At 47.6% G+C, this 27,335-nt stretch overlaps 2 protein-coding genes and 1 long non-coding RNA gene across 10 annotated transcripts in view; 2 read left to right on the forward strand and 1 right to left on the reverse strand.

The window, feature by feature from the left end:
* Nucleotides 1-15,343, reverse strand: part of CDC25C (cell division cycle 25C) — a 57,722-nt gene extending 42,379 nt beyond the window's left edge. For 4 of the 7 annotated variants that reach the window (XM_058441246.1, XM_032158002.2, XM_058441245.1 and 1 more), the window contains exons 1-6: nucleotides 8,232-8,367; nucleotides 7,624-7,855; nucleotides 6,191-6,285; nucleotides 5,122-5,167; nucleotides 2,376-2,409; nucleotides 2,171-2,260 (exon numbers count right to left, since the gene is read on the reverse strand). In XM_058441246.1, coding sequence (XP_058297229.1) covers nucleotides 2,171-2,260; nucleotides 2,376-2,409; nucleotides 5,122-5,167; nucleotides 6,191-6,285; nucleotides 7,624-7,817 — 459 coding nt within the window. In that variant the 5' untranslated portion in view covers nucleotides 7,818-7,855; nucleotides 8,232-8,367. Of the gene's footprint in view, nucleotides 1-2,170; nucleotides 2,261-2,375; nucleotides 2,410-5,121; nucleotides 5,168-6,190; nucleotides 6,286-7,623; nucleotides 7,856-8,231; nucleotides 8,371-14,893 lie in introns of those variants that run through there. The other 3 variants (XM_032158003.2, XM_032158001.2, XM_058441248.1) reach the window with 3 other exon arrangements.
* LOC131383862 (uncharacterized) lies at nucleotides 13,062-14,065 on the forward strand. Its single transcript, XR_009214258.1, has 2 exons — nucleotides 13,062-13,231; nucleotides 13,822-14,065. It is a non-coding gene; the product is annotated as an uncharacterized LOC131383862 (long non-coding RNA).
* Nucleotides 14,495-26,649, forward strand: FAM53C (family with sequence similarity 53 member C). Of its 2 annotated transcripts, none has more exons than XM_058441249.1 (5): nucleotides 14,495-14,790; nucleotides 18,115-18,344; nucleotides 18,740-18,797; nucleotides 21,721-22,505; nucleotides 23,617-26,649. In XM_058441249.1, the coding sequence occupies exons 2-5, from the start codon at nucleotides 18,267-18,269 to the stop codon at nucleotides 23,872-23,874; spliced, it is 1,179 nt and encodes a 392-aa protein (XP_058297232.1). In that variant the 5' UTR covers nucleotides 14,495-14,790; nucleotides 18,115-18,266; the 3' UTR covers nucleotides 23,875-26,649. The 2 variants fall into 2 exon arrangements, with proteins under 2 accessions (XP_058297232.1, XP_032013895.1); XM_032158004.2 differs by lacking the exon at nucleotides 14,495-14,790 and adding an exon at nucleotides 15,171-15,245.
* The last annotated feature ends 686 nt before the right edge of the window (nucleotides 26,650-27,335 follow it).

A 27,335-nucleotide genomic window follows, 5' to 3' on the forward strand; every position in this document is an offset into this window, starting at 1 on the left:
TGCCACTGCACTCCAGCCTGCGTGACAGAGCGAGACTCCGTCTCAAAAAAAATGAGTAAATAAAAATAAAATAAAAAAATAAAAAGTGATTATTGTGCCACTGCACTCCAGCCTGGGTGACAGAGCAAGACTTCGTCTCAAAAAAAATAAATAAGGCCGGGCGCGGTGGCTCACGCTTGTAATCCCAGCACTTTGGGAGGCCGAGGCGGGCGGATCACGAGGTCAGGAGATCGAGACCACAGTGAAACCCCGTCTCTACTAAAAATACAAAAAAAATTAGCCGGGCGTGGTGGCAGGCGCCTGTAGTCCCAGCTACTCAGAGAGGCTGAGGCAGGAGAATGGCGTGAACCCGGGAGGCAGAGCTTGCAGTGAGCCGAGATTGCGCCACTGCACTCCAGCCTGGGTGACAGAGCGAGACTCCGTCTCAAAAAAAAAAAAAAAAAAAAAAAAAAAAATAAATAAATAAATAAATAAATAAATAAATAAAAATAAAATAAAAAAATAAAAAGTGATTATTGGCCAGGCGTGATGGGCTCACGCCTATAATCTCAGGACTTTGGGAGGCTGAGGTGGGTAGATCATCAGAGGTCAGGAGTTCAAGGCCAGCCTGGCCAACTTGGTGACACACCGTCACCATTAAAAATACAAAAATTAGCCGGGCGTGGTGGCACACGCCTGTAATCCCAGCTATTCAGGAGGCTGAGGCAGGAAAATCGCTTGAACCCAGGAGGCAGAGGTTGCAGTGAGCCGAGATTGCACCATTGCACTCCACCCTGGGGGACAAGAGCAAAACTCTATCTCACCAAATTAAAAAAAAAAAAAAAGTGATCATAGGCCAGGCAGTGGCTCACACCTGTAATCTCAGCCCTTTCAGAGGCCGAGGCGGGTGGATTGCTTGAGGTCAGGAGTTTGAGACCAGCTTGGCCAATAAGGCAAAACCCCGTGTCTACTAAAAATACAAAAATTAGCCGGGCCATGGTGGCACGTGCCTACAGTCCCAGTTATTTGGCAGGCTGAGGAACAAGAATCACTTGAACCCAGGAGGCAGAGGTCGTAGTGAGCTGAGATTGCGCCACTGCATTCCAGCCTGGGCAATGGAGCGAGACTCAGTTTCAAAAATAAATGAATAAAAAGTGATTATAAATGGAGATTAGAAGGACAGTATTAAATCAAGAAAAAAACTGATTAGAACAGCCAAAAACATGAGTTTATCTTAAGTCAATGTAAGAAAAGAACAGCAGCTATCTTTTATGGTAATGATTTGGGGAAAGGGATGGGAGGCAGGGAAGAAAAAAAGATGTCTAGAAAAGGGGCTTAGTTGAAGGGATTAGATACAGAATTATCTTAGTGATGAGGTGGCTCTGGAGAGGCTAGTTTTAACTTGGAACGACGGGTGGCCTAAGGTTTAGATAAAAAGTACCATGGCCTCCTCAGAATAAGGGCATAAAAGCTAGACTAAGGGGGGAATAAGAAATTAATCTACACTTAGGCCGGGCGCGGTGGCTCACGCTTGTAATCCTAGCACTTTGGGAGGCCGAGGCGGGCGGATCACGAGGTCAGGAGATCGAGACCACGGTGAAACCCTGTCTCTACTAAAAATACAAAAAATTAGCCGGGCGTGGTGGCAGGCGCCTGTAGTCCCAGCTACTCGGAGAGGCTGAGGCAGGAGAATGGCGTGAACCCGGGAGGCGGAGCTTGCAGTGAGCCGAGATTGCGCCACTGCACTCCAGCCTGGGCGACAGAGCGAGACTCCGTCTCAAAAAAAAAAAAAAAAAAAAAAGAAATTAATCTACACTTGCATGTGAAGTCGTGAAAAAAAAAATCCGTGAACAAGTTATGCAAGTTATCCCTACCTGTTAAAACAAACAAACAAAAAAACCTCCTAAATCCCTTACGCTACAGTAAGGGTAATTTTTGTCCTTAAAATGATCAACTGAACATGAGAAATAATGATGACCTACTGCGGAGGATTTGGAGCTGGGTGTCTGTCCTAGGGCCAAACTTTAATGAGAAAAAACAAAAACAAAGAATTTTTCTCCCGTATAGTAATACAGTTTGCTTGTCTAGCATATGAGGTAAAAACAGTTCTATGTCTCACTATGATACCAACAAGCTTCTTCACTTAAAAAATAAAACTGCCAATATCTCTAGGTTTCCATTAAACACTCACATTTTCTTTATTTGCAGATGAACTACACATTGCATCTCTCTTTCTATGGCCACGGTCCAAACCATTCGGAGTGCTACAAAGAAGCTGTGCCTAAAAAAGAGAGTTTGCTGAGAACATCCAGCATCCTCAAGCCACAGGTGCAATGGAAACCCTCTGCCTCCCACCTGAAAAGCAAAACAAAACCCAAAAAAGAGAGGCTACTCACTGGGCTACATTTCATTAGGTGCTGGTGATGATTCCTGCAGATTAAAACAAACTGCCTGTCAGCTTAGCCCCAAATACTGTTTGATTATTCTTCAGTGGATTGGTGCATCCCAACATTTTTTTTATTTCATTCTAGGAGCCCTATTCCTAGTTGATATGTCTCTTCCAACAACAATACATAGGGTATTCTCTGTGGTAAATATCAAGACTCAAGTGACATTCTGGGGACAAGACCCTCATTTTGCCTGCATAACCATATAACATGTTCCAAAGATGAACGAGGTTTATACAATTTACAATTTACTAATTTTCCAGCACAGTGTATTGCGGCTAATTTTTTTTTTTTTTTTTTTGAGATGGAATCTGGTTCTGTCACCCAGGCTGGAGTGGCGCGACCTCGGCTCACAGCAAGCTCCGCCTCCCGGTTTCACGCCATTCTCCTGCCTCAGCCTCCTGAGTAGCTGGGACTACAGGCGCCCGCAACCACATTCAGCTAATTTTGTGTATTTTTAGTAGAGACGGGGTTTCACCGTGTTAGCCAGGATGGTCTTGATCTCCTGACCTCGTGATCTGCCCGCCTCGGCCTCCCAAACTGCTGGGATTACAGACGTGAGCCACCGCGCCTGGCCGGGGCTAATTTTTTTTAAAAATTTAATTTCTGGCCGGGCGCGGTGGCTCGCGCCTGTAATCCCAGCACTTTGGGAGGCCGAGGCGGGCGGATCACCTGAGGTTGGGAGTTCGCAACCAGCCTGACCAACACAGAGAAACTCGTGTCTACTAAAAATACAAAATTAGCCGGGCGTGGTGGCACATGCCTGTAATCCCAGCTATTTGGGAGCCTGAGGCAGGAGAATCGCTTGAACCTGGGAGGCAGAGGTTGTGGTAAGCCGAGATCGTGCCATTGTACTCAAGCCTGGGCTACAAGAGCAAAACTCCGTCTCAAAAAAAAAAAAGCCGGGTGCGGGGGCTCACGCTTATAATCCCAGCACTTTGGGAGGCCAAGGTGGGTGGATCAAAGTGATAGAGACCATCCTGGCCAACATGGTGAAACCTCGTCTCTACTAAAAATACAAAAATTAGCTGAGCTTCGTGGCATGTGCCTGTAGTCCCAGCCTCTCAGGAGGCTGAGGCAGGAGAATCACTTGAACCCGGGAGGCGGAGGTTGCAGTGAGCCGAAATCGCACCACTGCACTCCATCCTGGCAACAGAGTGAGACTCCATCTCAAAAAAAAAAAAAAAAAAATTAATTTCTATCCTCCCTCCATGGATTTCATTATCTATCTGGGTTAGAGCATTTAAAGCAATTCAGGCTGGGCCCAGTGACTCACATCTGTAATCCCAGGGCTTTGGGAGGCCAAAGGGGGGCTGATCACTTAAGGTCAGGAGTTCAAGACCAGCCTGGCCAACATGGTGAAGACTCCATTTTTGTATTACTAAAAATACAAAAATTAGCTGGGTGTGGTGGTGGACGCCTGTAATCCCAGCTACCCGGGAGGCTGAGGCAGGAGAATCGCTTGAACCCAGGCAGGCAGAGGTTGCAGTGAGTCAAGATGGCACCACTGCACTCCATCCTTGGCAACAGAGCCAGACTCCATCTCAAAAATAAAATTAAATACATAAATAAAATGCTTGGTATGTGCTAGATACACAGTTTATTTAATCCTTACAATAGCTACTTTATGAGAAGTGCTATTATTGTCTCCATGTTACAAATTAAAAAAATTAAGATCCAATGAAGTTAAAAAAAAAACTTGTCGGCCAGGCGCGGTGGCTCACGCCTGTAATCCCAGCACTTTGGGAGGCCGACATGGGCGGATCACGGGGTCAGGAGGTCGAGACCATTCTGGCTAACACGGTGAAACCCCGTCTCTACTAAAAATACAAAAAATTAGCTGGGCGAGGTGGCGGGCGCCTACAGTCCCAGCTACTCGGGAGGCTGAGGCAGGAGAATGGCATGAACCCTGGGGGGCGGAGCCTGCAGTGAGCCGACATCGTGCCAATACACTCCAACCTGGGCAACAGCGAGACTCTGTCTCAAAAAAAAAAAAGCTTGTCAGAGTCACAACTGGTAAATGAAGTAGTAATCCAGGAATCCAGACACTGATTCCAGAGCCTACACTCTGTACTTTCTTTTTTTTTTTTTTTTTTGAGACAGAGTCTCGCTCTGTCACCCAGGCTGGAGGGCAGTGGCGTGGTCTTGGCTCACTGCAACCTCCACCTCCTGGACTCAAGCAGTTCTCCTACCTCAACCTCCGAAGTAGCTGCAATTACAGGCATATACCACCACACCCGGCTAATTTTTGTATTTTTAGTAGAGACGGGGTTTCACCATGTTGGGCAGGCTGGTCTTGAACTCCTGACCTCAACTGATCCGCCTGCCTTGGCCTCCCAAAGTGCTGGGATTACAGATGTAAGCCACTGTGCCCGGCCACTCTGTACGTTCAATTACTAAGATACAGCACCTTTCACATACAAATAAAAGCCTATACATAAGTGTAGTATACAATTTTCCTTCATTTCCTTATAAATACTTCTGATTATGATAGTTAAAATGAATAGCCTTCATTTTCACAACACTATTTAGATCTGGAAAACTTAGAAACTGTTCAAGGTAAGGAACTAGGCCTCAAAGCCCACTTATACCCAGTATGAAAGGTTTTGTACTCTGCAGAGTCTGCACAGGATAAAATCTCTATGACCAGTGCTAAAAGGCTTTTGCGTGGGGTTCATTTAGCAACAGAACTTACATGCCAGCTAAATGCACTTCCTGAAGTCCTGAAGAATCCAGGTGACCTGCAATCAAATATAAAGAATCAGTAAAAGGAGTTATTCTTGTCCATGCGTCCTGTTTTTCCTTCAGATTTTCTTCATTACCAGTAAGCCATATTAATTTCAAGGACTGAGCTTTTGAATACAAAGCCTCTCAATTGGTACCCATTTCATGGCACAAGGTACAATTTCACAGAAACTTAAGAATTTATATGTGTCACTAAAAGAAAAAGTGTTGGGAAACACTACACTATGCTACCTATGGAGTTTTTTTTTTTTTTCTTATGAGTAAAAAAGAAAGGTTATCACTCAGAAAATCTGAAATTAGAATTCTGGAAGGTTAACTTATGAAACATTCCTTTTGGAATATTTCATATAAAACATATAAAAATTAGTTGACAACATATTTCCTTTTTTTTGAGATGCAGTCTCACTCTGTCGCCAGGTGGGAGTGCATTGGTGCTATCTCGGCTCACTGCAATCTCCGCCTCCAGGTTCAAGAGAGTCTCCTGCCTCAGCCTCCGCAGTAGCTGGGATTACAGGCACGTGCCACCATGCCAAGCTAATTTTTGTATTTTTAGTAGAGATGGGGTTTCACCATGTTGGCCAGGATGGTCTTGATCTCTTGACCTCGTGATCCACCCATCTTGGCCTCCCAAAGTGCTGGGATTACAGGCATGAGTCACTGCACCTGGCCAACAACATATTTCTTTATGCTGGTTTCTTTGCCTCTGCTGAGATTAGACTGAGGCACAAAACTTCTCATATCCTAATGACTATACTTTCATTCCCACCGTTAATCAGTCAACAAAATATATTCCTACTTGTCTAACATTTTCAAATGCGAAGTAGCTCCTATTAGTGTTATTATCTTTCTCTTCCCATTGGCTTAATCATTCTCAAAAATCCTCTAGTTACCCACAAAATTCCATCTCTCTAGGCAGATTCTTTTTATACTTTCAACACCTTCTGTCTCTATCCTACTTCCGTGTTTTCTCCCTTAAAAGTTATTCTTCCCTTTGAGGCCTTTATCTCCCTTCTCCCTACCAGTTTCATCAAGGTCTGCAGAAGTGGTAAGCTGAGTGGCAGTTATCTCCCCACTGCTAAGATTCGAAAGATCGAGGCAGCGTTTTGGGGTTCCTCTGTTGAGACATAATAGTACATCGAAATTCCCATTAGATCGTTATGTCCTTAAAAGTCAAAGATCATGTCATCCTCTTTTTTTTTTTTTTTTTTTTGCGATGGCGTCTTGCTCTGTCCCCTCAGCTCAAGTGCAGTGGCACGATCTTGGCTCACTGCAATCTCCACCTCCCGGGTTCAAGCGATTCTCCTGCCTCAGCCTCCCAAATAGCTGGGATCACAGGCACCTGTCACCACGCCCAGCTAATTTTTGTACTTGTAGTAGAGATGGGGCTTCACCATGTCAGCCAGGCTGGTCTTGAACTCCTAACCTCAGGTGATCCACCCACTTCGGCCTTCCAAAGTGCTGGGATTACAGGTGTGAGCCACAACGCCTGGCCAATCCTGTTCATTTGAAACACCCCTTAATGACTATCAGATCATCTGAACAGTGTCCAAATAAATCTAATTGCTTTTTGGAAATATCTCAGACTGGGCTGAGAAAAATCTCCCACTACCATAATCTGTACCTTATTTTCTCCTTACCAACATACTGAAACAGATATATATATTTTTTTTAATGAGGCCCAGAGTTTATTGGCTGAGGAGGATCTTGACTCCACATTCCCTGTCCTGAGGACCGTGAACACAGGCTTGATTTCTCCCTGGAGTCCCTAGTTTTTCTCAGGTACTACTTCTCTTTGTTTGCTAGTTGAGACATGGTATGATCAGAATTCAAAGTACAACTGCAATAACACTAATATTAATACTAATAAAGTGACCAACTCGTAATGCAGCGGTTTTCAAAGACTTTTCCCAATTATCACATCATTTAATTCTCACAAGATCCTAGTAAGATAGGAAGAGATTATTATTTCTTTTTTGTCTTTTCTTTTCTTTTTGAGATAGAGTCTCACTGTTTCCCAGGCTGAAGTGCAGTGAGGCGATCTTGGCTAACTGCAGCCTCCACCTCTCAGGCTCAAGCAATCCTCCCACCTCAGCCTCCCAAGTAGCTGGGACTATAGGTGCACACCACCACACTCAGCTAATTTTTAATATTTTTTGTAGAGACGGGGTCTTGCCATGTTGCCCAGGCTGGTCTTGAACTCCTAGACTCAGGTGATCCGCCCTCTTTGGCCTCCCAAAGTGCGGAGATTACAGGCATGAGCCACCTCGCCTGGCTGAGATTATTTCTTGTCACAGAAAAGAAGGTGAGACTCAAAAGGGTTACACAGTCAAGGGCAGAGCTGAGACTTAAAGCCTGACCTTTGAGCTGGGATAATTGAAAACAAACCAACAAACAAACCCAACTGTTTGGAAATAGCAAAGGCAATAAAGTATAAAAATAAAAGTATATTTACCCAGACAAAATGCTTAGGTTTGCAGAATCACCAAGAAATTTGCCCACTTGAGTTCTAGGGACATCTGGACAGACAGTAAAGGAATTGTCTCTCTCCAGGAGCAGGTTTAACATTTTCCTTTGATTAGACCTAAAACTGGGTCCTGAGCCAGAGCTTCCTTCCTCTCTTGTGGATGAGAAGAGTTCCGTAGACATGGTCGTCGAATTTTCACCAGGAGAAAAACAAAACCTAGCTAGGAGGAAAACGTCATCTATATCGGTACATCACAGTTCCCTCAGCTTTCCTAAACTCCTCCACCCTTTCCAGCCAGGCGGATCAGCGCTGGAAGAGGGGCAACCCCGAAGGGTGATTCACAGCCTGACTTCAGGTTAGAACCTGAATTCACCGACGAGAGGCAACCTTAGGACCTTAAAGATGGAATGAAGAGAGGATTTTGACTTCTTCCACGCCACACAGCTCGAGACTCCTAACTAGAAAGAACCCGGGTCTCGTAACTCGCGATGGTGCCCATTCGGCCCTCCCAACCTCTGTCTGTGGGGGCCCGACTGGACCCTAAGGGGGACAATGGGGTCTCCGTGATTCCGTGGCGCAGACGGCTGCCGACTTACCTCAAGCCTGGAGTCTGAGGCTTGCCTACGAGAGGAGGGAAAGTGGATAGGGATCGGACACAGGCGAAGACTCGAGCAGAACGAAAGGAAATCTGGGGGAAAGGAGGCAGTTAACCAGATTGCAGCTCTGCCTTCCGACTGGGTAGGCCAACGTCGGACTCAGCGTCTTCCCTGCGCAGAAGGCCAAAGTTACAGCCTCTGAGCAAGAATATCAACAGCCGCAGGCGTTGACCATTCAAACCTTCCGCCCGCCCAATAACCTATCCCTGCTCGCCTCTAAGCTGCGTCAGCCAATCTCCGCGCGCGCCCAGGCCCTCACGGCCTATCGTTGGGCCTCCACATCACCCGGGGGCGTGTGCTTGCTCTGGAAGTGGTAAGACTTGCCCCGCCCCATAGCCAGAGCAGGATAGTGATTGGCCCACCAGCGTTAGGCAGGCTGCGGTGTAAGCTCCGCCTCACGGGGAGCCTGGCGCATCATTGGCTCTCCCTCTCACCAATCGCCACACCCTTTCTGTTTTCTTCGTTCCCTCAGCCCCACGAACCCCGGGAGATTTAAACTGCGCCTTACTAGTGATGACCATTCGCTAGGATAATACTAGGAGAGATTATTTTGGGTGTAGGGTGTTGTTAGCTTTTCATTTTCCTCGCTTCTTTCTCGTGCCGTTTTCGCGGACGTTTTCTTCTAAGTTTTGCTGGCCTTCCACGGGAGATGGAGCGTTTGCTGCCGGTGTGGCAAGTGTTGGGGCGAGACGGGTGTGTGTGTTTATGCTGAGGCATTAGCCCCTTCCAAGAGCTTTGTTTGGTGTTTCTTTTGGTGTGCAGCATCTCAGAGACGCTAGCTTATGTGGGTAAAAAGAAATTCCGTTGCAGGGAAAGTGGAGGAATTAAATCATCTTGGTATAATCCTTATCGCAATCCAGAGGACCTCAAAGATTGGTTATTAATGAAAATTTGAACATTGACGAGGTGATATTTATAAATTATTGGCCGGGCGCGTTGGCCCACACCTGTAATCCCAGCACTTTGGGAGGCCGAGGCGGGCAGATTACATGAGGTCAGTGGTTCAAAACCAGCCTGGCCAACATGATGAAACCCCATCTCTACTAAAAATACAAAAATTAGCCGGTTGTGGTGGCACACACCTGTAATCCCAGCTACTTGGGAGGCTGAGGCATGAGAATTGCTTGAACCCGGGAGACAGAGGTTGCGCCACTGCACTCCAGCCTGGGCATTAGAGTGAAACAAACAAAAAGACGTTCCTAATGTTAGGGATTTCCTTTTAAATAATCCTGTGCTGGGGGAGAGTATTGATGATACAATATTGACCCTGAGTGTTCAGTGATAGGGGGCAGGAGGGTCCATCATATCTGTGCTTCTCAAGGTTTAATTTGCACACTAACCACCTGAGGAACTGCTAAATGCAGATTCTGATTCGGGAGGTCTGGGTTGCGGTTGCGGCCCAAGATTCTGCCCTTCTAACAAGCCCCCAGCTGATGGTGAGGTAGCTGGTCCTACGACCATACTTTGAGTGGTAAGGTATTACCCCATACTCCTTACTTCAGTGTATATTTGAAAATTTCCATAATAAAAATGTTCAAAATAACCTTGGAAGCTCTTTAAGATGTAGGCTCCAAAAACGATAATTCAATAGGTCTAAAGTGGGGTCATTATCAAGGCCCCCAGGTGCTACCCATGCAGACGGCTTGCAGATCATGCTTTGAGAAACAAAAGTCAAAATGCAACTCGTGTCTGATGTCAGGATCTTGGTGGTGGTAGTGGCTGAGAGGCACAGTGTAGCCAGCTGGTTTTTATCCTAATACCCTTTTCATCTGTAGAACCTGCTTCCCCAGAAAGATGATGTGTGAAGATTCTTTGTCCTCTAGGATACAGACAGTGAGTGTGGGAGTTAGCACAGAACCTTGCTATGCCAGGTGAGTTTGAAAATCAGGCTGGGGATTAAGGGAGTGTGGGATGAGTTGTTATCTGCTTTGACGACTACAGTATAATCACACTTTGTGGGAAACTGTATACTTCCCTGCAGGTGGGAAGTAGAGACAGACAAAGTTATTCTCCAGCGGTGGCAAAAGCAGATAGATTATGGCAAGTGCACACCTGGCTACCAGTGCTTTCTGCACCAGGTTCTCAAGTAAGTGCAGTTGTAGGTGGTCACAACAAAGGTGTCAACCAAGTGGCTTTAGTTCAATGTCAGGTGATGGAAATATACTAAAATCTGAGCACTCTGACAAAGTTGCAGCATTCCTAAAACAAATTCTCTAAAAATCTAGCCCCAAAAATAAGTTTCTAAGACTTCTCTCAAATGGAACTTGTACACCTAGCTCTTAAGAGTGTTTTTTTTTTTTTTTTTTTTTTTTTTTTTGACAGAGTCTCGCTCTCTCCCAGGCTGGAGTACAGTGGCACGATCTTGGCCCACTACAACCTCTGCCTCCTGGGTTCAAGTTATTCTCCTGCCTGAGCCTCCCGAGTAGCTGGGACTACAGGTGCCCACCACCACGCCTGGCTGATTTTTTTGTTTTTAATAGAGGTGGGGTTTCACCACATTGTCCAGGCTGGTCTCGAACTCCTGACCTCAAATGATCCACCCACCTCGGCCTCCCAAAGTACTGGAATTACAGGCATGAGCCACTGCTCCCGGCCACCCTTAAGACTTTTTACAGATGCAGTGGTGCGCCTGTAGTCCCAGCTACTTGGGAGGATCACTTGAGCCCAGGAGTTTGAGGCCAGCCTGGGCAACATAGTGAGACTGTCTCCTAAAAACAACAACAAAAAAACTTTTTTTTTTTTTTTTTGACACAGTTTCTCTCTTGTTGCCTAGGCTGGAGTGCAATGGCGCAATCTCAGCTCACTGCAACCTCTGTTCAAGTGATTCTCCTGCCTCAGCCTCCTGAGTAGCTGGGATTACAGGCATGCGCCACCACACCCGGCTAATTTTTGTATTTTTAGTTGAGATGGGGTTTCGCCATGTTGGCGAGGCTGGTCTCAAACTCCTCACCTGAGGTAATCCACCCACCTCGGCCTCCCAAAGTGCTGGGATTACAGGCATGAGCCACCATGCCCAGCCAACCAAACTCTTAAAAGCTCTACGTTTCTTTTTTTTTTTTTTTTTTTCTGAGACGGAGTCTCGCTCTGTCACCCAGGCTGAAGTGCAGTGGCGCGATCTCGGCTCACTGCAAGCTCCGCCTCCCGGGTTCACGCCATTCTCCTGCCTCAGCCTCTCCAAGTAGCTGGGACTACAGGCGCCCGCCACCACGCCCAGCTAATTTTTTGTATTTTTAGTAGAGACTGGGTTTCACCGTGGTCTCGATCGCCTGACCTCGGGATCCGCCCGCCTCGGCCTCCCAAAGTGCTGGGATTACAAGCGTGAGCCACCGTGCCCGGCCAAAAGCTCTACGTTTCTTAATGAGGTTGTTTTCCTAGCAAACATTTTTACTATCTCCTCATGATTCCAGCTGGCTTAGCTAATTGCAACATACTTAGCTAATTACATGTAAGTTTACATGCATACATACAAACTGTGAAATAGTAGAATTAAAGGGAAGTCAAATATTGTCTTTTATATCTTGATTTCTGAGGGTGTTGGAATATATCTAAGTTATCCTTCCCAGAAGAAAGAATATTAGGGAGGTGGGAAGTTTGGTGTTTAATCTGATTTGAAGATTTACTTTTTCTGTTGGATTGAGGGCATTGATCCTATGTCATCCTTGGGGAATCCCTATCTAGGCTCCTGATTCACTGTGATAAGCAGTGAGCTGTGTTCCTTCACCTTGACCTCAGTCTGATGCATACATGTTGTTGCCAGGGCACAGTGACAGCCCGGGCTTCACCCTGAAACACCAAACAAGAACAGGAGGTACAGCCATCACTCCTGGTATGCCCAGATCAGGCAGTGGAGAAGAACCCTACATTCCTGGGATCCTCCCAGCCAACCTCTGCAGGGCAGAGGGGCTGAGGGGTGTGTTTTCTATTCCTGGTTCTTTTTATAACTGGTAGGCTTAGCCCTACTTCTCCCCACTTTGCAGAGGTTTAGCTTTCACTGGGTGAAAAGGGAAGGTCTGAATCGAGTGCATGTTCCTCCAATTCGGCTGTTCCTTCCTAGGCAGGGAATGAAGAGTCTCTTAGAGCCAATGGATTCCACTCCTTTGGATGACCTCCTGGATGACTGGCTCCAGGCCCTGGAGCCCTCAGAATATGGATGGAGAGTATCCTTTGCTGAAACCCACTGGAGCAGGGTCACAGATGGGGTTTGGCCCATGAGGGCACAATTAAGATGCAGTTCAAAGCAGTGGCTCAAGAACAAAAGTCTAAAAAGGGGGCAGCAGGGAAAGAGCAGGACATGAGGAAAAAACCCTTGGGAACTGAAAGTGGAATAAGGAGATTTAATTATGGGTAGGAGTGTTGGGCTGCACTGGGAGGCCATTTTATAGATGATGAAAGGGGATGTAACCTTCCTTTGAAATGAGGCCTGAAACTTGACTTGCAGGGTTGTTTTTGTTGTTTTTTTGTTTTGTTTTGTTTTAGGTCTCAGTTTCTTTCAATGTTTTGCAAATGAGCCAATGCCTACTTTTAACTCAACCATTTAACTAATAATGAAATTATTAATTTAATTAATAATAGGTGAACAGCTTAGTGGTGAAAAGCAAGGGCTTTTAGACTGCTTTTTGAGAGTACCCTTGCCTACCATGTGGGCAGTCACTTAACTTCTTGGGCTGTTAATTTGTCAAAGAGAAGATTTTGTTTCATTTGATGATTGTAAGAAAAAATGAGAATATATATCAAAGTATGTAGGTCAAGTGTGGTGGTTCACACCTGGAATCCCAGCACTTCGTTTTTTGTTCATTTGTTTGTTTTTTTTTTTTTGAGACAGAGTCTCATTCTGTTGCCCAGGCTGGAGTGCAGTGGCACAATCTCGGCTCACTGCAATCTCTGCCTCCCCGGTTCAAGCGATTCTCCTGCCTCAGCCTCCCGAGTAGCTGGGATTACAGGTGGGTGCCACAATGCCCAGCTAATTTTTGTATTTTTTAGTAGAGATGGGGTTTCACCATATTGCCAGGCTGGTCTCGAACGCCTGACTTCAGGTGATCCGCCTGCCTCAGCCTCCCAAAGTGCTAGGATTACAGGTGTGAGACACCATGCCAATCCCAGCACTTTCTGAGGCCAAGGTGGGAAGATTGTTTGAGGCCAAGAGTTTGAGACTACCCTGGGCAACATAGCAAGATGCCTCTCTCTACAAAAATAGAAATAAATATGCTGGGCATGGTGGCATACCCCTGCAGTTCTAGCTATTCCGGAAGCTGAGATGGAAAGGATTGCTTGAGCCCAGAAGTTCAAGGCTGCAGTGAGCTATGATCGCCTCACTGCACTCCAGCCTGAGCAATAGCAAGACCCTGTTTTTACAAAAAAAAAGCATGGTGTCTGGCACATAGGAGCAATTATTGGAAACCATGTGTCCCATACTTCATGGCCCCTAACTCTGCTCCTTTTGCCGAGGGGAAATAGGCCGTGCAAGGTAAATCTCTCCACCCCTATTTTCTCAGTTAGTACTGTACCTCACTTTTCCTCTACTCTTTTTCAGTTTGCAGACTTGTTGGCTCCTGCCTCCTCCCCTCCCTGGCTCAGTGAGGAAGACCCCCGCCACTGGCTCTACTTTCCAGCTGATCACAGCTATTTACCTATTCCAGTCTTGAGTAAGGCACAAAATATTTATAGAAAACAGATGTCTTTCAGAGGACTTGCTGCTAAGTGTAATAGTGAAGATTACTTGCATTACTGCTACTTTCCAATCAATTAAAAAAATAGAAAACTTTGTATTACAAAGAGATCACAACACGAACGCATTATTTAAAGCCTCTCCTTTATCCACTTTTTTGCTTGTCTCCCTAAACCATCTGTGATGCTAGCTGAGACTCGAATTTACATAAGAGCCAGAAACCATCAACCCAACCTCTTCACACACTAACGTCTACATTCAGTCTCTTTAAAGAAGGCTTAAACTTCGGCTCATGTGGGAGGTGGTGGTAGTGGTGGAGACTTAATAAAAGGTGGTTTCGTCTTCCTGAAGTGGAAATATAGCGCCGTCAACATCTTTTCCCCATCTGCCTGTTTCCTCCTTCCCTTTCTGTTTAAGGAAAGTGTGACCACCGCACTTCTCCCCACCTCCCCGCACCTCCCCCCCCAAACGCAAGCAACTGAACCGCCTATGATGTCATAATCACAATCCCATTACCTCATCCTGCTGAGGGGGGGGCGGAGAGAGAGGAGAGTGAGTGAACAGCCCTGGGCTATCCTGAGCTTTACAAAGTGTTCTGGGTGAGGGCAAATTACAGAACCAAGTGGAAACGTCCCCGCAACCATTATAAGTCCTAGGTTTTTAAGGTTCAGGCCGATCCGGCAGCTGCAAGAGGGGCTCCTGGGACTCCGAGCAGGCCCTAATCGGCGCTTGGACCACACTTCCCAGCAGCCTTCACGCCGCGGACGGGTCCTTTGCTGGGGGAAGGGGGATTCCTTCGAAGAGGTGGTCGTGGAGGGCGGAGCAGCAGAACAGGTGAGAGGCACTGTGGCTAATTGCGTGACGCGGCCCGAACCGAGTGGGAGGCTGCAGCTGGGCCGTTGGAGGGAGGGAGGGCAGGGGCGATGCCTTTGTTTACCTTCTTCCGACATGGCCTCCCCCGCGGGTTTCAAGATGTGCCTCCAACTGGGGCCGTCCACTTTCTGCGATATTTTGGAGGGGGTGACTCGTTAGTGAGGAAACCACCCCCATCCCTAAATCAAAGCACCAGACTCGTTCCCAACAGCGCTGTCCGAGAGACACTTTGAGAGAGACACGACACGGAGCTGCGCCCTCCATGGGTGGCTCGGGGGGATTCTGCGAGCCGGAGTTGTCCCCCTACTCTCCTCAGGGACTCGTTGGTTCGCGCCAGCGCCTTTTAAGGGCACCGTGGGGCGAAAGGAGCGCTCAGAGCTGCTCCGGCCGCGGCCCTGGGAGCTGGAGGAGCCGCGGTAGGTGGCGGAGGGCAGGTGGCGCTGGGGCCTCGGGGCGGGCACCTCAACCGTCCCTCCCTCCTTCCCTCTTTCCCCTCCCCCAGCCCGACCGCCCGCGCGGCCGGGCCTCGCTGGCCACCTCTGCGGGGAGAGCACGGGACCCAGTGGGGGAGGGGGTGGCGGAGTGCTAAGTCTCAGACCCTACCCATCCCCTGCGTCCGGAGTTCGCTTCCCGCGGCCAGATGATGGAACCTAGTGGGAAGAGGCGAACGACAGCCCCCCTGAGCGAGCCCTGGCGCCCCCCCCCCGCCCCGGGGACCAGCGGACGCCCCATGCCCCACCCCGCGGGGACAGGCAGGGCAACAGAGGGAGAGGTTGAAGATTGGAGGGGCCTAGCCTTTTGCTTCTTCATGGGGGTGGGGGGAGGGGTGTTCCCCACTTGTCACCCCTTTCCCCACCAGAACCACATGGAAGAGGAGCAGGCAGGTCTCCACCTACCTGTTCATGCACCTCCCTGCCTTCCTCATGTTTTCCTTCAGTCTCCCCAAGAGGTGTGGGGCTGGGACCTGGGGGGAAGGTCCCCAAGGGGTTTGTGACTCTCCTCCCTGTTGGCCTGACCTGATCGTACCTTGTCTAGGTTCAGCACAACCTCAGCATCCCTGAAACAGGAGTGTCAGGGGTTACTGCCATCCAATAGGAGATGGGGTGGGGGTCTGATCTTTATTTTTGGGGGCTGCTGGTGGAGGGGAAGCCTGGACTGAGAGTTAGGCCTGGTGGGGTTGCTGAGAGGGCCTAGCGGCCTGCTGCTCTGTGAAGGGCTGAGCCCCGTGCCAGTTGTTAAACTGAGAAGTTTTAACTTGTTTAGTGAACATTCAGGGCTGTCTCTACCCTTCAGATACACAAAATGGAAGGGGAAGGAAGGCAGCAAGAGAGGGCTTCTTACACTTTTTTCAATGCCTGCTTGAGAAAGAGGAGGCCCCTCGCGGAGCTGGTTTGCCTTCTTTTGTGTCCTGGTTTGATTCCTTATGGCTTCCGTTCTGTTCCCCCTCTCAGCCTGGCCTGTTTTAGGAAACTCAGGCTGAGAGTATCAGTTGCGTGGTGGTAGTTGCATTGTTCCAATTACCGCTGTGTGTGGCCACATCCCAACAATTAAAATGCAGAAAAACACAAATTCACTGTCTTGACTTGATCCTAGAGATGGCTGGGAGTTTGCTGTTTGTCCAGATGCCTCATGAAAAGCTAGAGAGTTTGCTTCACTCCCTGCTCCTCATAGCTGGTTAGTTTGAGGCTTGGGGTCTCTAGGGTAAAATCCTGCACTTAGGTTCCCTCTCTGGTTGATCTTTGAGGGCAGCAGAGTTAAGAAACCAAGAGCAGAAGTGATAAAAGCTTTAGCTTCTCCCGTAAGAATATAGGGGAAGCAGCTGAAGAGAGCTCCCCGGAAGCTAGAATTTTGTTCAGGGTGGTAATAATTATGCATGAAAATGATAGTTAACTATAATGATGATTGACTTCTCTTGCACCTTTCTTCCAGAGAACTCCAAGTACATCCAGGTTTATCTCTTTGCTCTTCCTTGTGGCCTCCTTCTGAGGTGTGAGTGGGGTAGAGATAATTTCCTCTTTTTTGTAGAGTGATCTGCCCCCAAGGTCACAGAAGGAAGAGCCCTCTTGGGCTTTTATTAGTGTGCAGGTGAGGGAGGATGGTATTCAGCCAGAGAGATAGACCCTATTGCCTTCTTCATCTTATTGATTTCATTACTTCTGACATTCTGAGGCCTTGAAGATTCACAAACGGGAACGAGAAATGGTAGTCTGTGTGGACTCCTGATTTTTATAGGCCAGATGGTACATTTTGTATATTTTAATATGTTATATTGTTCCTGTGACAGGTTAAGATTATTGTGCCCACTTTACATATGGGTAAACTGAGGCCAAGGAGTATTAAATGATTTGTCAAAACTCTTAGCAAATTGGATTAATAATTAGATTTCTTGATGATTTGTTCTCTTGACTAGCTAATGCTACACACATTCTCTGGTAAGCTGTCAGCTTGCTGCTTATTTCTGGGAATAGATAGAACAAAATCAAGACACTGGCTTAACCTCCCCTCTTCCCTTGAGCAAGGCCTCTCAGGTAATTGGGCTTGAAGCCTGTTCTCTGATACAGTTAGTTTGCTTCTATCAGAAGTTGACCATGAGAAAGAATCTTGGTTAACTGTATCCATGGACTTTGCATCAGATCAGGCTAAAAGCTTAGTTGAATAGTCATGGAGTTGTTGTTTATAACGTCTGTAGAGTTGAAATGTATTGGAATTACCCTGACCATTTCTTTATCTTCCCATTTGATAAGAAAACAAACACTGTATCTATTGGAAAACAATAATATATCAGATGTTTAGGCTGTGGGAGGACATAAAATCCTATGTACTCAGGTCTGAAGCAGAAAGTCTTGCCTACAACCACTGTTCTTCCTTGTTCTCTTATTACTATTTCTGTAGTTTAGGAGAAGGGTACCTCTTTTCACTTCTGACTGGAATATAAAATACTGGGCTGATCCTGATGGAAATAATCATTTGGGCATCCCTCTCTCTCACTTGAGCAGCTGTTTCTAAGTGGTGCTGGTATTCCAGTTAGAAACAACAGAGCATGAACCAGGTTAAGGGTGGCAAATAAGTTTCAACTTGATTGCCAACTCTATTTTATTTCATATCTGGACTGCCAAGTTCATAATTTCTGAAGCTGTGTTTAGGCTTAGCTGGAAAGAGCTGTGATCAATTGATGTCTGCCAGAGGCCTGGCTTAGGGGTGCTGTGGTATGTGTGCCATGCATTTTCCATCTCTGGACCAGGTGCATCTCTAATATCACTTGGGGCTGGTCCCTCTAATTGGCAGACTCAGCAGGCATGACTGGAGAGGGAAGTCCCAATGGTGCTAGAATGGTGCTACAGTGGCAGAAGACGGCTCACGAGTGAGGTCTGGAAGAACAACAGGGAAGACATCCATCATTTGCTCCAAAGTGTGCAAGTCAAATCCTGGGGAGAATCATGATAACCCTGATCACTGAGCAGCTACAGAAGCAGACTCTGGATGAGCTGAAATGCACACGCTTCAGCATCAGTCTGGTAAAAGACCAGTCTTCCTGCTTCTCCACGACCCCCTCCCCCTTTTTTCTGAGGCTGATTGTTGCTATTACTTTACTCTTGTCCTGTGCTGTATGAATCATGGTACTTAACCTGGAAGAGCCCATTAATGGCTCAAAACCCAGCCCAAAAGGAAGGGGGCAGGGATTTTTCCACCGATAGAGAAGGGACAGCAAAACTTGGGTGGAGAAGGGTTTGAGATGTTGGAAGATGTGGATTGTTTGACTTACTAACTTTGGGAAGACAAGAGGAAGAACACTTAATGTCCCCAACATCCCTGTAGCTCATGAATCACAGAGGAGAACTGAAGAGGGCTTCCTAGAAATCTGTCAGTGTGTCCTGAATCCAAATCATGATGGATATTCTCTCTTTCTTAGCCTTTGCCTGATCATGCAGACATCTCCAACTGTGGGAACCCTTTCCAGCTTGTGTCTGGTAAGGCATCGTGTGTGTTCGTGTACGTGTGTGTACCCATTCCTCTCTCCACACATTTCTATCACTGGTTTCCAGTGACCAGGGCTAGCGAGCCTACCTCTAGAACTTCCTTGCCAGGGTCAACTTCTGAGATTGGCAGTTGTCTTTCATTTTCTAGCATGAAAGTTATCTGGTTGGTTTGCTCTTATTCTAGCTTTGTGGGAACTTGTATAATCCAATGTTTTGAATAGGTAATACATTCACATGGTTCAAAATTAAAAAAATAACAACAAAAAGGTTATGCTGAGAAAAGTCTCTCTTACTCTCCTGTTCCCTATCTACCCAGCTTCTACCACCTCCCTAAAAGTATTAGTTTCTTATGCAGTATATGTGACTAGAATTTATTTATATAAAAAGAAGCAAATGTATATATTTCCTTTCTTTTTTAAGTTCTGGGATACATGTGCAGAACATGCAGGTTTGTTACATAGGTATACATGTGCCATGGTGGTTAGCTGCACCTATTTTATTTCCACGTTTTTAACACAAAAGGTTGCATACTATATATTATTTCGTACCTTTAAAAAAAAAAAAATGGGACCGGGCCTGGTGGGTCACACCTATAATCCCAGCACTTTGGGAGGCCGAGGTGGGCAGATCACCTGAGGTCGGGAGTTTGAGACCAGCCTGACCAACATGGAGAAACCCCATCTCTACTAAAAATATAAAATTAGCCAGGTGTGGTGGTGCATGCCTGTAATCCCAGCTACTCGGGAGGCTGAGGCAGGAGAATCGCTTGAACCCAGAAGGTGGAGGTTCCGGTGAGCCAAGATTGCGCCATTGCACTCCAGCCTGGGCAACAAGAGCAAAACTCCATCTCAAAAAAAAAAAAAATTGCTGAGCACAGTGGCTCATGCCTGTAATCCTAGCACTTTGGGAGGCCGAGGTGGGCGGATCACGAGGTCAGGAGTTCGAGACCAGCCTGGCCAACACACTGAACCCCTGTCTCTACTAAAAATAGAAAAATTAGCCTGGCATGGTGGTGCACACCTGTAATCCCAGCTACTTGGAAGGGCAAGGCAGGAGAATCGCTTGAACCCAGGAGGCGGAGGTTGTGGTGAGCCCAGATCATGCCACTGCACTCCAACCTGGGCAACAAAGCAAGACTCCATCTCAAAAAAAAAAAAAAAAATCTTTAATATAGCTAGGAGATCTTTCCCTATCAGAATGCTGAGCATTCCCTTGTTATATATAGCTGCATATTATTACACTGCATAGATGTATAGTTGCTTATTTAATGAGTTTTCTATTGATGTACATTTAGGTTATTTCCAATCTTGTTTGGATACATAAAACTGTAGTGGGCCAGACGTGGTGACTCATGCCTGTAATCCCAGCACTTTGGGAGGCCGAGGTGGGCAGATAGCATGAGGCCAGGAGTTTGAGACCAGCCTGGCCAGCATGGTGAAACCCCGTCTCTACTAAAAATACAAAAATTAGCTGGGCATGGTGGCAGGCACCTGTAATCCCAGCTACTCGGGAGGCTGAGGCAGGAGAATCGCTGGAATCCCGGAGGCGGAGGTTGCGGTGAGCCGAGATCACGCCCACCGCACTCCAGCCTGGGCAACAGAGCAAGACGCCATCTCAAAAAAGAAAAAAGAAACTGTAGTGAATAACCTTGTACATATGTCATTTTTTCACATGTGAAAATGTATCTGAGGTATAAATTCCTAGATTATTAATTACTCAGTTAAAGGGCCCCTGATCGTAGGGACATTTAGATGGAGGCCTCACTGGTGGACAATCAGAACTCCCTAACTCATGCTGCTCAGCTGTTCTGCATCTCATTTTCTTTTCTGGGATACCTAGCAAGGGAAGTGAGTTGGCAAAAACATGTTCATTCATCTCTTCCTCCTGTTTAAAGACTTGCTGAAAGCCAGGTATTGTGTCATAAGTATAGAGCAGGAACTCATGGTCCCTGCCCTCATAGTGGTTAGTAGAGGGAAGAACTATAGACCAAATACACTCAGTATGAATTTTGCCACCATCAAGTCTGACTTCATATGCTTGTCATTTGCCCCAAATATCCAGCCCCTGCAGAATTCCAGCCAGCTAGCCAGAGGAGTTTGGACTAGGCCCTTTGTCCCTTAATGAGCTATCTCCCAAAAGTCACAGTTTTGGTTGGAATACAGTGAGTGAGGATTGTTTCTTTTAGTCCATTTTCCCCTCCTTCTCTTGGTCCCTCCATCTGTTTGGATTTAAGAGAAGGCCTAGGGGAAGGGAATCGGAATATGTGGGTGGCCAGACACAAAGGAAGATGAGCAGCACAAAGTCAGGGTTTCCCAAGCCCAGGTTTCATTGTCAAAGGCCTTTCCCACCCTGTTTGCTCTCCCTAGGAATAAAAATGATTTCTTACCTGCCTGATTACCTCTTACTTCTTGGCAGTCCTAACTCCTGACTTGGTGCTGTTGACACATGAGAAGAGGAAAGGCCGAGGAAGGAGAGCATAGGCCTGCTTTTCAGCATCCAGGGCAAGCGTAGGGGAGGGGCAGGGGAGAGATGAGCAGGACATTCACAAACGTGTTTGTTTCTCTTGACTTTTTTTACCTTTGAGAGGGAGTGGCAGGCAGTAGATGAAATGTTTTTGATTCCAGGTAGTCGGTCACAATGGAGGCAATAGAGCATAGTGGTTTAAAAACCTAGCCTTCGCATCAAACAGACCTGGATTTGAATCCTCCTTTGGTCTTTTGATTGCTATGTGATTTTGGGAAAGTTATTGAATTTCTCTTATCTGTGAAATGGGGATAATGATAATGATACTACCTACCTCATAAGGTTTTTGGAAATTTTCACATAATATGCTCCATACATTGTGTGGCAAATGGTAAGTTCTTAAAAAATGTAAGCTATCATTAATATTATTCTTATTATAAATGCCTTCCAGAAGGTGCTTCCTGGAGGGGCCTGCCCCACTGTTCCTGTGCTGAGTTCCAGGACAGCCTCAACTTCAGCTACCATCCCTCAGGCCTGAGCCTGCACCTCAGACCACCCAGTCGGGGAAGCTCCCCCAAGGAGCAGCCCCTCTCCCAAGTCCTAAGACCTGAGCCCCCAGATCCAGAGAAGCTTCCTGTGCCCCCTGCCCCTCCATCCAAGAGGCACTGCCGCTCACTCTCAGTGCCCGTGGACCTGTCTCGCTGGCAGCCGGTGTGGCGGCCTGCCCCCTCCAAGCTGTGGACTCCCATCAAGCACCGGGGCAGTGGTGGAGGGGGTGGGCCGCAGGTGCCTCACCAGAGCCCCCCGAAGCGGGTCTCCAGCCTCAGGTTCCTCCAAGCTCCCAGTGCCTCTTCTCAATGTGCCCCAGCCCACAGACCCTACAGCCCTCCTTTCTTCAGCCTGGCCCTGGCCCAAGATTCCTCTCGACCCTGCGCCGCCTCCCCTCAAAGTGGCTCCTGGGAGAGTGATGCTGAGTCCTTGTCACCTTGCCCACCTCAGCGCCGCTTCTCCCTGTCACCCAGCCTGGGCCCACAGGCAAGCCGCTTCTTGCCTTCTGCCCGGAGCTCTCCCGCATCCTCCCCAGAGCTGCCCTGGCGACCTCGAGGTCTCCGCAACCTTCCCCGAAGCCGCTCACAGCCTTGTGATCTGGATGCCCGCAAAACTGGGGTCAAGCGGCGCCACGAGGAAGACCCCCGGCGTCTGCGGCCTTCCTTGGACTTTGACAAGATGAATCAGGTGGGACCAGCAAGACTAGGGGAGCTTGGATGGGAGTGTGGGGACTCTGTTCTGTTTCCACTTCTGAGCTAGCCCCTAGCTTCATTACCCTGCCGCCCCCACCACCAACAGCACCTCCTTTAGCTCTTAGCTAGGGTGATCTACCATCCCAGCTTGCCTGGGACTCCCCCGGTTTTAGCACTGAAAGTCCCCCCATCCTGTGAAATGCCTTAATCCTGGGAGTTAGAGAAACGGGTCAGACCCATATTAAACCTTCCAACAGGGATCCCAAATTGTCCTGCAAGAGGTACTTTCCCTCTTTTCCAAGAATGCATAAGCTGCAAAAAATTCCATCAGTACCTACTCCTTGTGCCCAAAGCTGGTTTTGCCACTTGCCTGTCACTGCTTCAAAGTGGGTCTGTGAGGGCTGAAGCAAGATGGGCTGCTACAGTGTATTCATCTGTTAGACAAATGTTTTTTGACTTCCTGGTGTGAGTACAATTATTGTATGTATGTACTTGCTCACTTTTTTCATATTAATCTTTCTAGACCACTGGGTTACAAACCTCTTTAAGAATTGATTAATTTTTTCATACAGTCGTCCATCCCATCTGCAAACATTTACTGACTCTGACTAGGCCCTGGCAGTACAAAGTAATGAAACACTGCAGATGATGTTCCTGCCCTCACGGAGCTTCTATTCTTGAATCCAATGGAAACAATGGGCTCCAAATTTTGTCAGAAAGTTTACAAACGCCGGGCATGGTGGCTCATGCCTGTAATCTCAGCACTTTGGGAGGCTGAGGTGGGCGGATCATGAGGTCAGGAGATTGAGACCATCCTGGCTAACACGGTGAAACTCCGTCTCTACTAAAATACAAAAAATTAGCCGGGCATGGTGCTGGGCACCTGTAGTTCCAGCTACTGGGGAGGCTGAGGCAGGAGAATGGCGTGAACCCGGGAGGCAGAGCTTGCAGTGAGCCAAGATCACGCCACTGCACTCCAGCCTGGGTGACAGAGCGAGACTCTGTCTCAAAAAAAAAAAAAAAAAAAAGGAAAGTTTACAAACCTCACCCTAAAGCCTTAGAATTCTTGCCTTCAGGTGTAACTGTCTTCTTTGTTTATTTGACAGAAACCATACTCAGGAGGTCTCTGTCTCCAAGAAACAGCCCGGGAAGGCAGCAGCATCTCTCCACCATGGTTCATGGCCTGTAGCCCCCCACCCCTCTCTGCTTCCTGCAGCCCCACTGGGGGTTCCTCCCAGGTGCTGAGTGAAAGCGAAGAGGAGGAGGAGGGGGCTGTGCGGTGGGGTCGGCAGGCGCTGAGCAAGCGGACACTGTGCCAGCAGGACTTTCGGGACCTGGACTTGAATTTGATTGAGGAAAACTAAAACTGAGAGGCTACTTCCTGGGGCCACACAGACTGACTCTCTCATGGCTACTAACAAGTGTCGAGGCCCCAAGGCTGGGGGCCGAGCCTGGGAATGGGGGTGAGTGGAGGGCTCCGACTCAGGGCAGCCGGAAATCTTCTCGCTCCAGCAAGCTCGACCATGCCAAGAGACTGGCCGGGACAAGATAAACGGAGCTGGTGGCGGGAGGGACAGCCCCAGAGCAGACCCTTCCCATGGCGGCCCTGAGTGTGAGTATCCCTGCCACCAAGAGAGCAATGGGCAGGGAAGGAAGGGGTCTGCCGACCCCAGCTCGGGGAATTTCACTAGCCCCTTTGCTTCAAAGGGCACTTGTGTCTTAGAATTTGGCCAGGGTGGGGGGTTGAGTCAGCCTCCTCAGAGAAACTGTGTGAGAGTGTGTGCGTGCATGGGAGTGTACTTGTGGAAAGGTGAGTTTGCGTAGCCTTAGGGAAGGAAGGCAATTGCTCCTTAACAGCAGAGTATCATGATACCCCCAGGATCTTGAGTTTTTTACAGGATGTTGGATTTGCTCAAGGAGTGAAGAGGAGGGCACCAAGTTTTCCTTTTTTCTAAATAGCTCTGGAACCAGGCTTGTAATCCATAGCATCACCGACTCTGCAAAGGATTTCATTTTGGGGCACAGCAGGGTGTTTTAAGTGCTGTGACTTCAGCTAATGATCTTTTCTTCAGCCCCACCCCCTTCCCACTAGCTGGATCTAGTATACTGGGGAATGCAGGTGGCGGGTGTCACCATATTTTTTCTGAGCTGGCCTTTTTTTCTCATCAGATTGTCTAGGCTATATTCCACCTGCCTCTTTTGCCCTCTTGAGTAGAGTTGCACACAGCACATGGGCAAACTGAAGCAGGGTTGAGGGGCTCTATCTCTCTCTCTCCTCTGCTCATGGGACCCTTTTCTCCTCACCCTCTGCCCTTCTAGATCATAGACTAGGTAGGAAGGCCCTATATTGGTCCCCAGCATCTACTGAGGCAGACCTGCAACAGAAGTGGCATTCAGTCCCCAGCAGACGTGGGTGAGCTCACCCCAGCACTGTTGTTGGGAAGGTGACTGCAGGAAACCAGTTCTTACAAGATCCAGGCCCAGCCTTTTCGACCTACTTGAGAAGGAAGAAGGGGTGTTTAGCATTTAATAGTTTGCTTGTCTTCCCCTCCTGCCAGGAAGTGTTTATTTGCCCCTAATTAGCCCTGAGAGACCATAGGGAGGTTGGGGCTCACTGAGGGATTGGCTGAGGATGTATAAAGCAAAGGCTGTGAGAAGCAGTTCGGAGTTTGGTTGTCATTGGATTGAATTTACTTTTTTGTTTCTCACCCGCAACTTGAGCCAGGACAGCTGGTCCCAGTGGCCACAGTAATGGGTTTAAGTACCTTGGTAGGGCTGGCACCAGTGGAAACACATACTGAAGCTGCCACCACAATAGCTTATGAGGTTTTATCCAGCTTTGGTTAGACCCTGCATGACCAAATTTGACCAGCCCTTCTTGTTTATGGCAAGAAGGGCATTTTTCTCTTCAATTTCCAGGGTTTCCTAGGACCCAGTTCCTCATGTAAGGGAAGAAGACCAAGGTCTTTGTGTTTTCTTCCTCATGGAATTGAACCTGACATTTTCTGGATCTCCTGCATGTCAGGAGCATCAGTGAGGCTTCAGCCTCCTCGTCTCCACTCCAGAGAGGAGGTGGCCATGTCTTCTTAAGCCTCTGGCCCTCAGAGGCTCCTCCCTATCTCCTGGCTAGTTACTACTAGGCTACCAGGTCTCTAGGGGCCCGAGAGAGGGCCTCTAGAGAATCCAGGGAAACTGAGTCCAGGAGTTGCCCATCTAAGGTTTCATTCCTCCCCTGGCTCTTCTCCCTTTTCAGGCCATAATTTCCCTGGTGCCAACTTCTTTTCCTCCTGGGGCATCCTCATCCCTGGGCTCTCTGCTGCAGATTGGCTGTGCCAGCTTCCAACAGGTCACTGGCAATGCCAGTGAGTTTCTGCAGGCCCTAAGCTGAAGAAGTGAGGCAGTGATTCTGCCTCCATCCTGGTTTCCCCAAAGCCCCAGGGGCACCATCCTTAGGGGAGAAGGTCTACAGTTATCATTATTTTAATTCCATTACTTTCAGTCTGGAAAACTAAGCTAGTCAGAACTGTCATCTTGCTTCCCAATCTAAGAACCTGTGGCCCTGGAACACTTTTCAAGAAATGGTTCATTTTGCTTTACACAGTAGATCTGTTCCAACAGTTCTATGTAAACCAAATGCTATTTTTCAATGCATTTGGACTGCTGACCATTTAAAAGCAGCCTATGATTGCTTCTTTTTGTAAAGCAAGCAACCTCCCTCCACTTTAGCTGTTTTGACTATTTGAATTTTCACATATTGGGCTTACCCAGAGTGGAGCACACCTCCAGGGCTTGTGGCTGACACTGGGTAGATGTCTGCATCTGTGCTGTGTGTGTGGTGTGGTTGGCCAGTAGGTGAGTATCCCTGTGTGTGTGAGTGAAGCCACTCCCCAGGCTGGTGCTCTCCTCCTGTGCCCAGTGACTGCCCAGTGGCAGCCCAGCTGCCCTTCACTCCCACCTGCTGCCAAAGTCCCTGTGCTAATGGGATTACAAATACAAAAAGTGGAAAAAAATTTTCGTAAACTTTGTTTTATATTAAAAAAAAAATCCATAAGTCTGTGTGTGTTAAACATGAGGTTCTGCCTCTGTGGCTGTGTTTGAAAAAATAAAGTTTTATTAGAATAATCCATTTTCCCAAGCAACCTTGTGTACTACAGTGTCTTCTTCCCTTCCCCACAAAGACAAGTAAGAAGTAGGGTAGAAGGCCACCTAACTGTTCCAGCCTCTTCCTCTGAGATGTGGGTCAACCTTTCAAAAAGGGGCAGTATTTGGACCCGAGGCCCTTTGCTGGCCGTGGCAGGATGTTATACTGTGGCCCAGGCTTCTGCTAAGTCCTTGGTTATTTTTGGCAGTCTGGTTTGGTCTCTCTTTCCCTGGCAGTTATACTTGTCTCCTCCTGCCTGCTGTCACTCTCACTTCCAGCAAGTTGAAGTCAAGTATGAATGCATTCCAGCTCCCTGAGAAATGGTTTATGGTACAATCAGGAACTTGTCTAGATTGGTTTGTAGGCTTTGGGAAGTAGGGAGAAGGCAGGGTAGGAGATGGCCAGGGATCTTTCTTAAGTTTTCACATGTTACATCCTGGAGAGATAGAGGTTTAGTCATCAGAATTCAGATTCCATAGACCTAGGCAATTTTTCCATCCTAAAAATACTGCTTTTGGAAAATTATCCTAGCTGCAAAGCTTCTCTTGTTGTAGAAGACAGTATTTTCCCTAATGTTCCCTTTGGGAGTGTTGGTTTGCCAAAAGAAGCTATGTGGCTCACTCTTTAGACCTTTCTATTCCACCCTTTCTTCTCTGTGTCGACATGTGTGTGGGTGAAGTATAG

Source organism: Hylobates moloch, unplaced genomic scaffold, assembly GCF_009828535.3.
Source record: "Hylobates moloch isolate HMO894 unplaced genomic scaffold, HMol_V3 SCAFFOLD_6, whole genome shotgun sequence".
Lineage (NCBI taxonomy): Eukaryota > Metazoa > Chordata > Mammalia > Primates > Hylobatidae > Hylobates > Hylobates moloch.

Coding starts and splice junctions, on each gene's coding strand:
- FAM53C (XM_058441249.1), top strand. CDS start 18,267: ATGATAACCCTGATCACTGAGCAGCTACAGAAGCAGACTCTGGATGAG. Junction 18,345..18,739: donor CACGCTTCAGCATCAGTCTG/GTAAAAGACCAG, acceptor TCTCTTTCTTAG/CCTTTGCCTGATCATGCAGA. Junction 22,506..23,616: donor ACTTTGACAAGATGAATCAG/GTGGGACCAGCA, acceptor TTTATTTGACAG/AAACCATACTCAGGAGGTCT.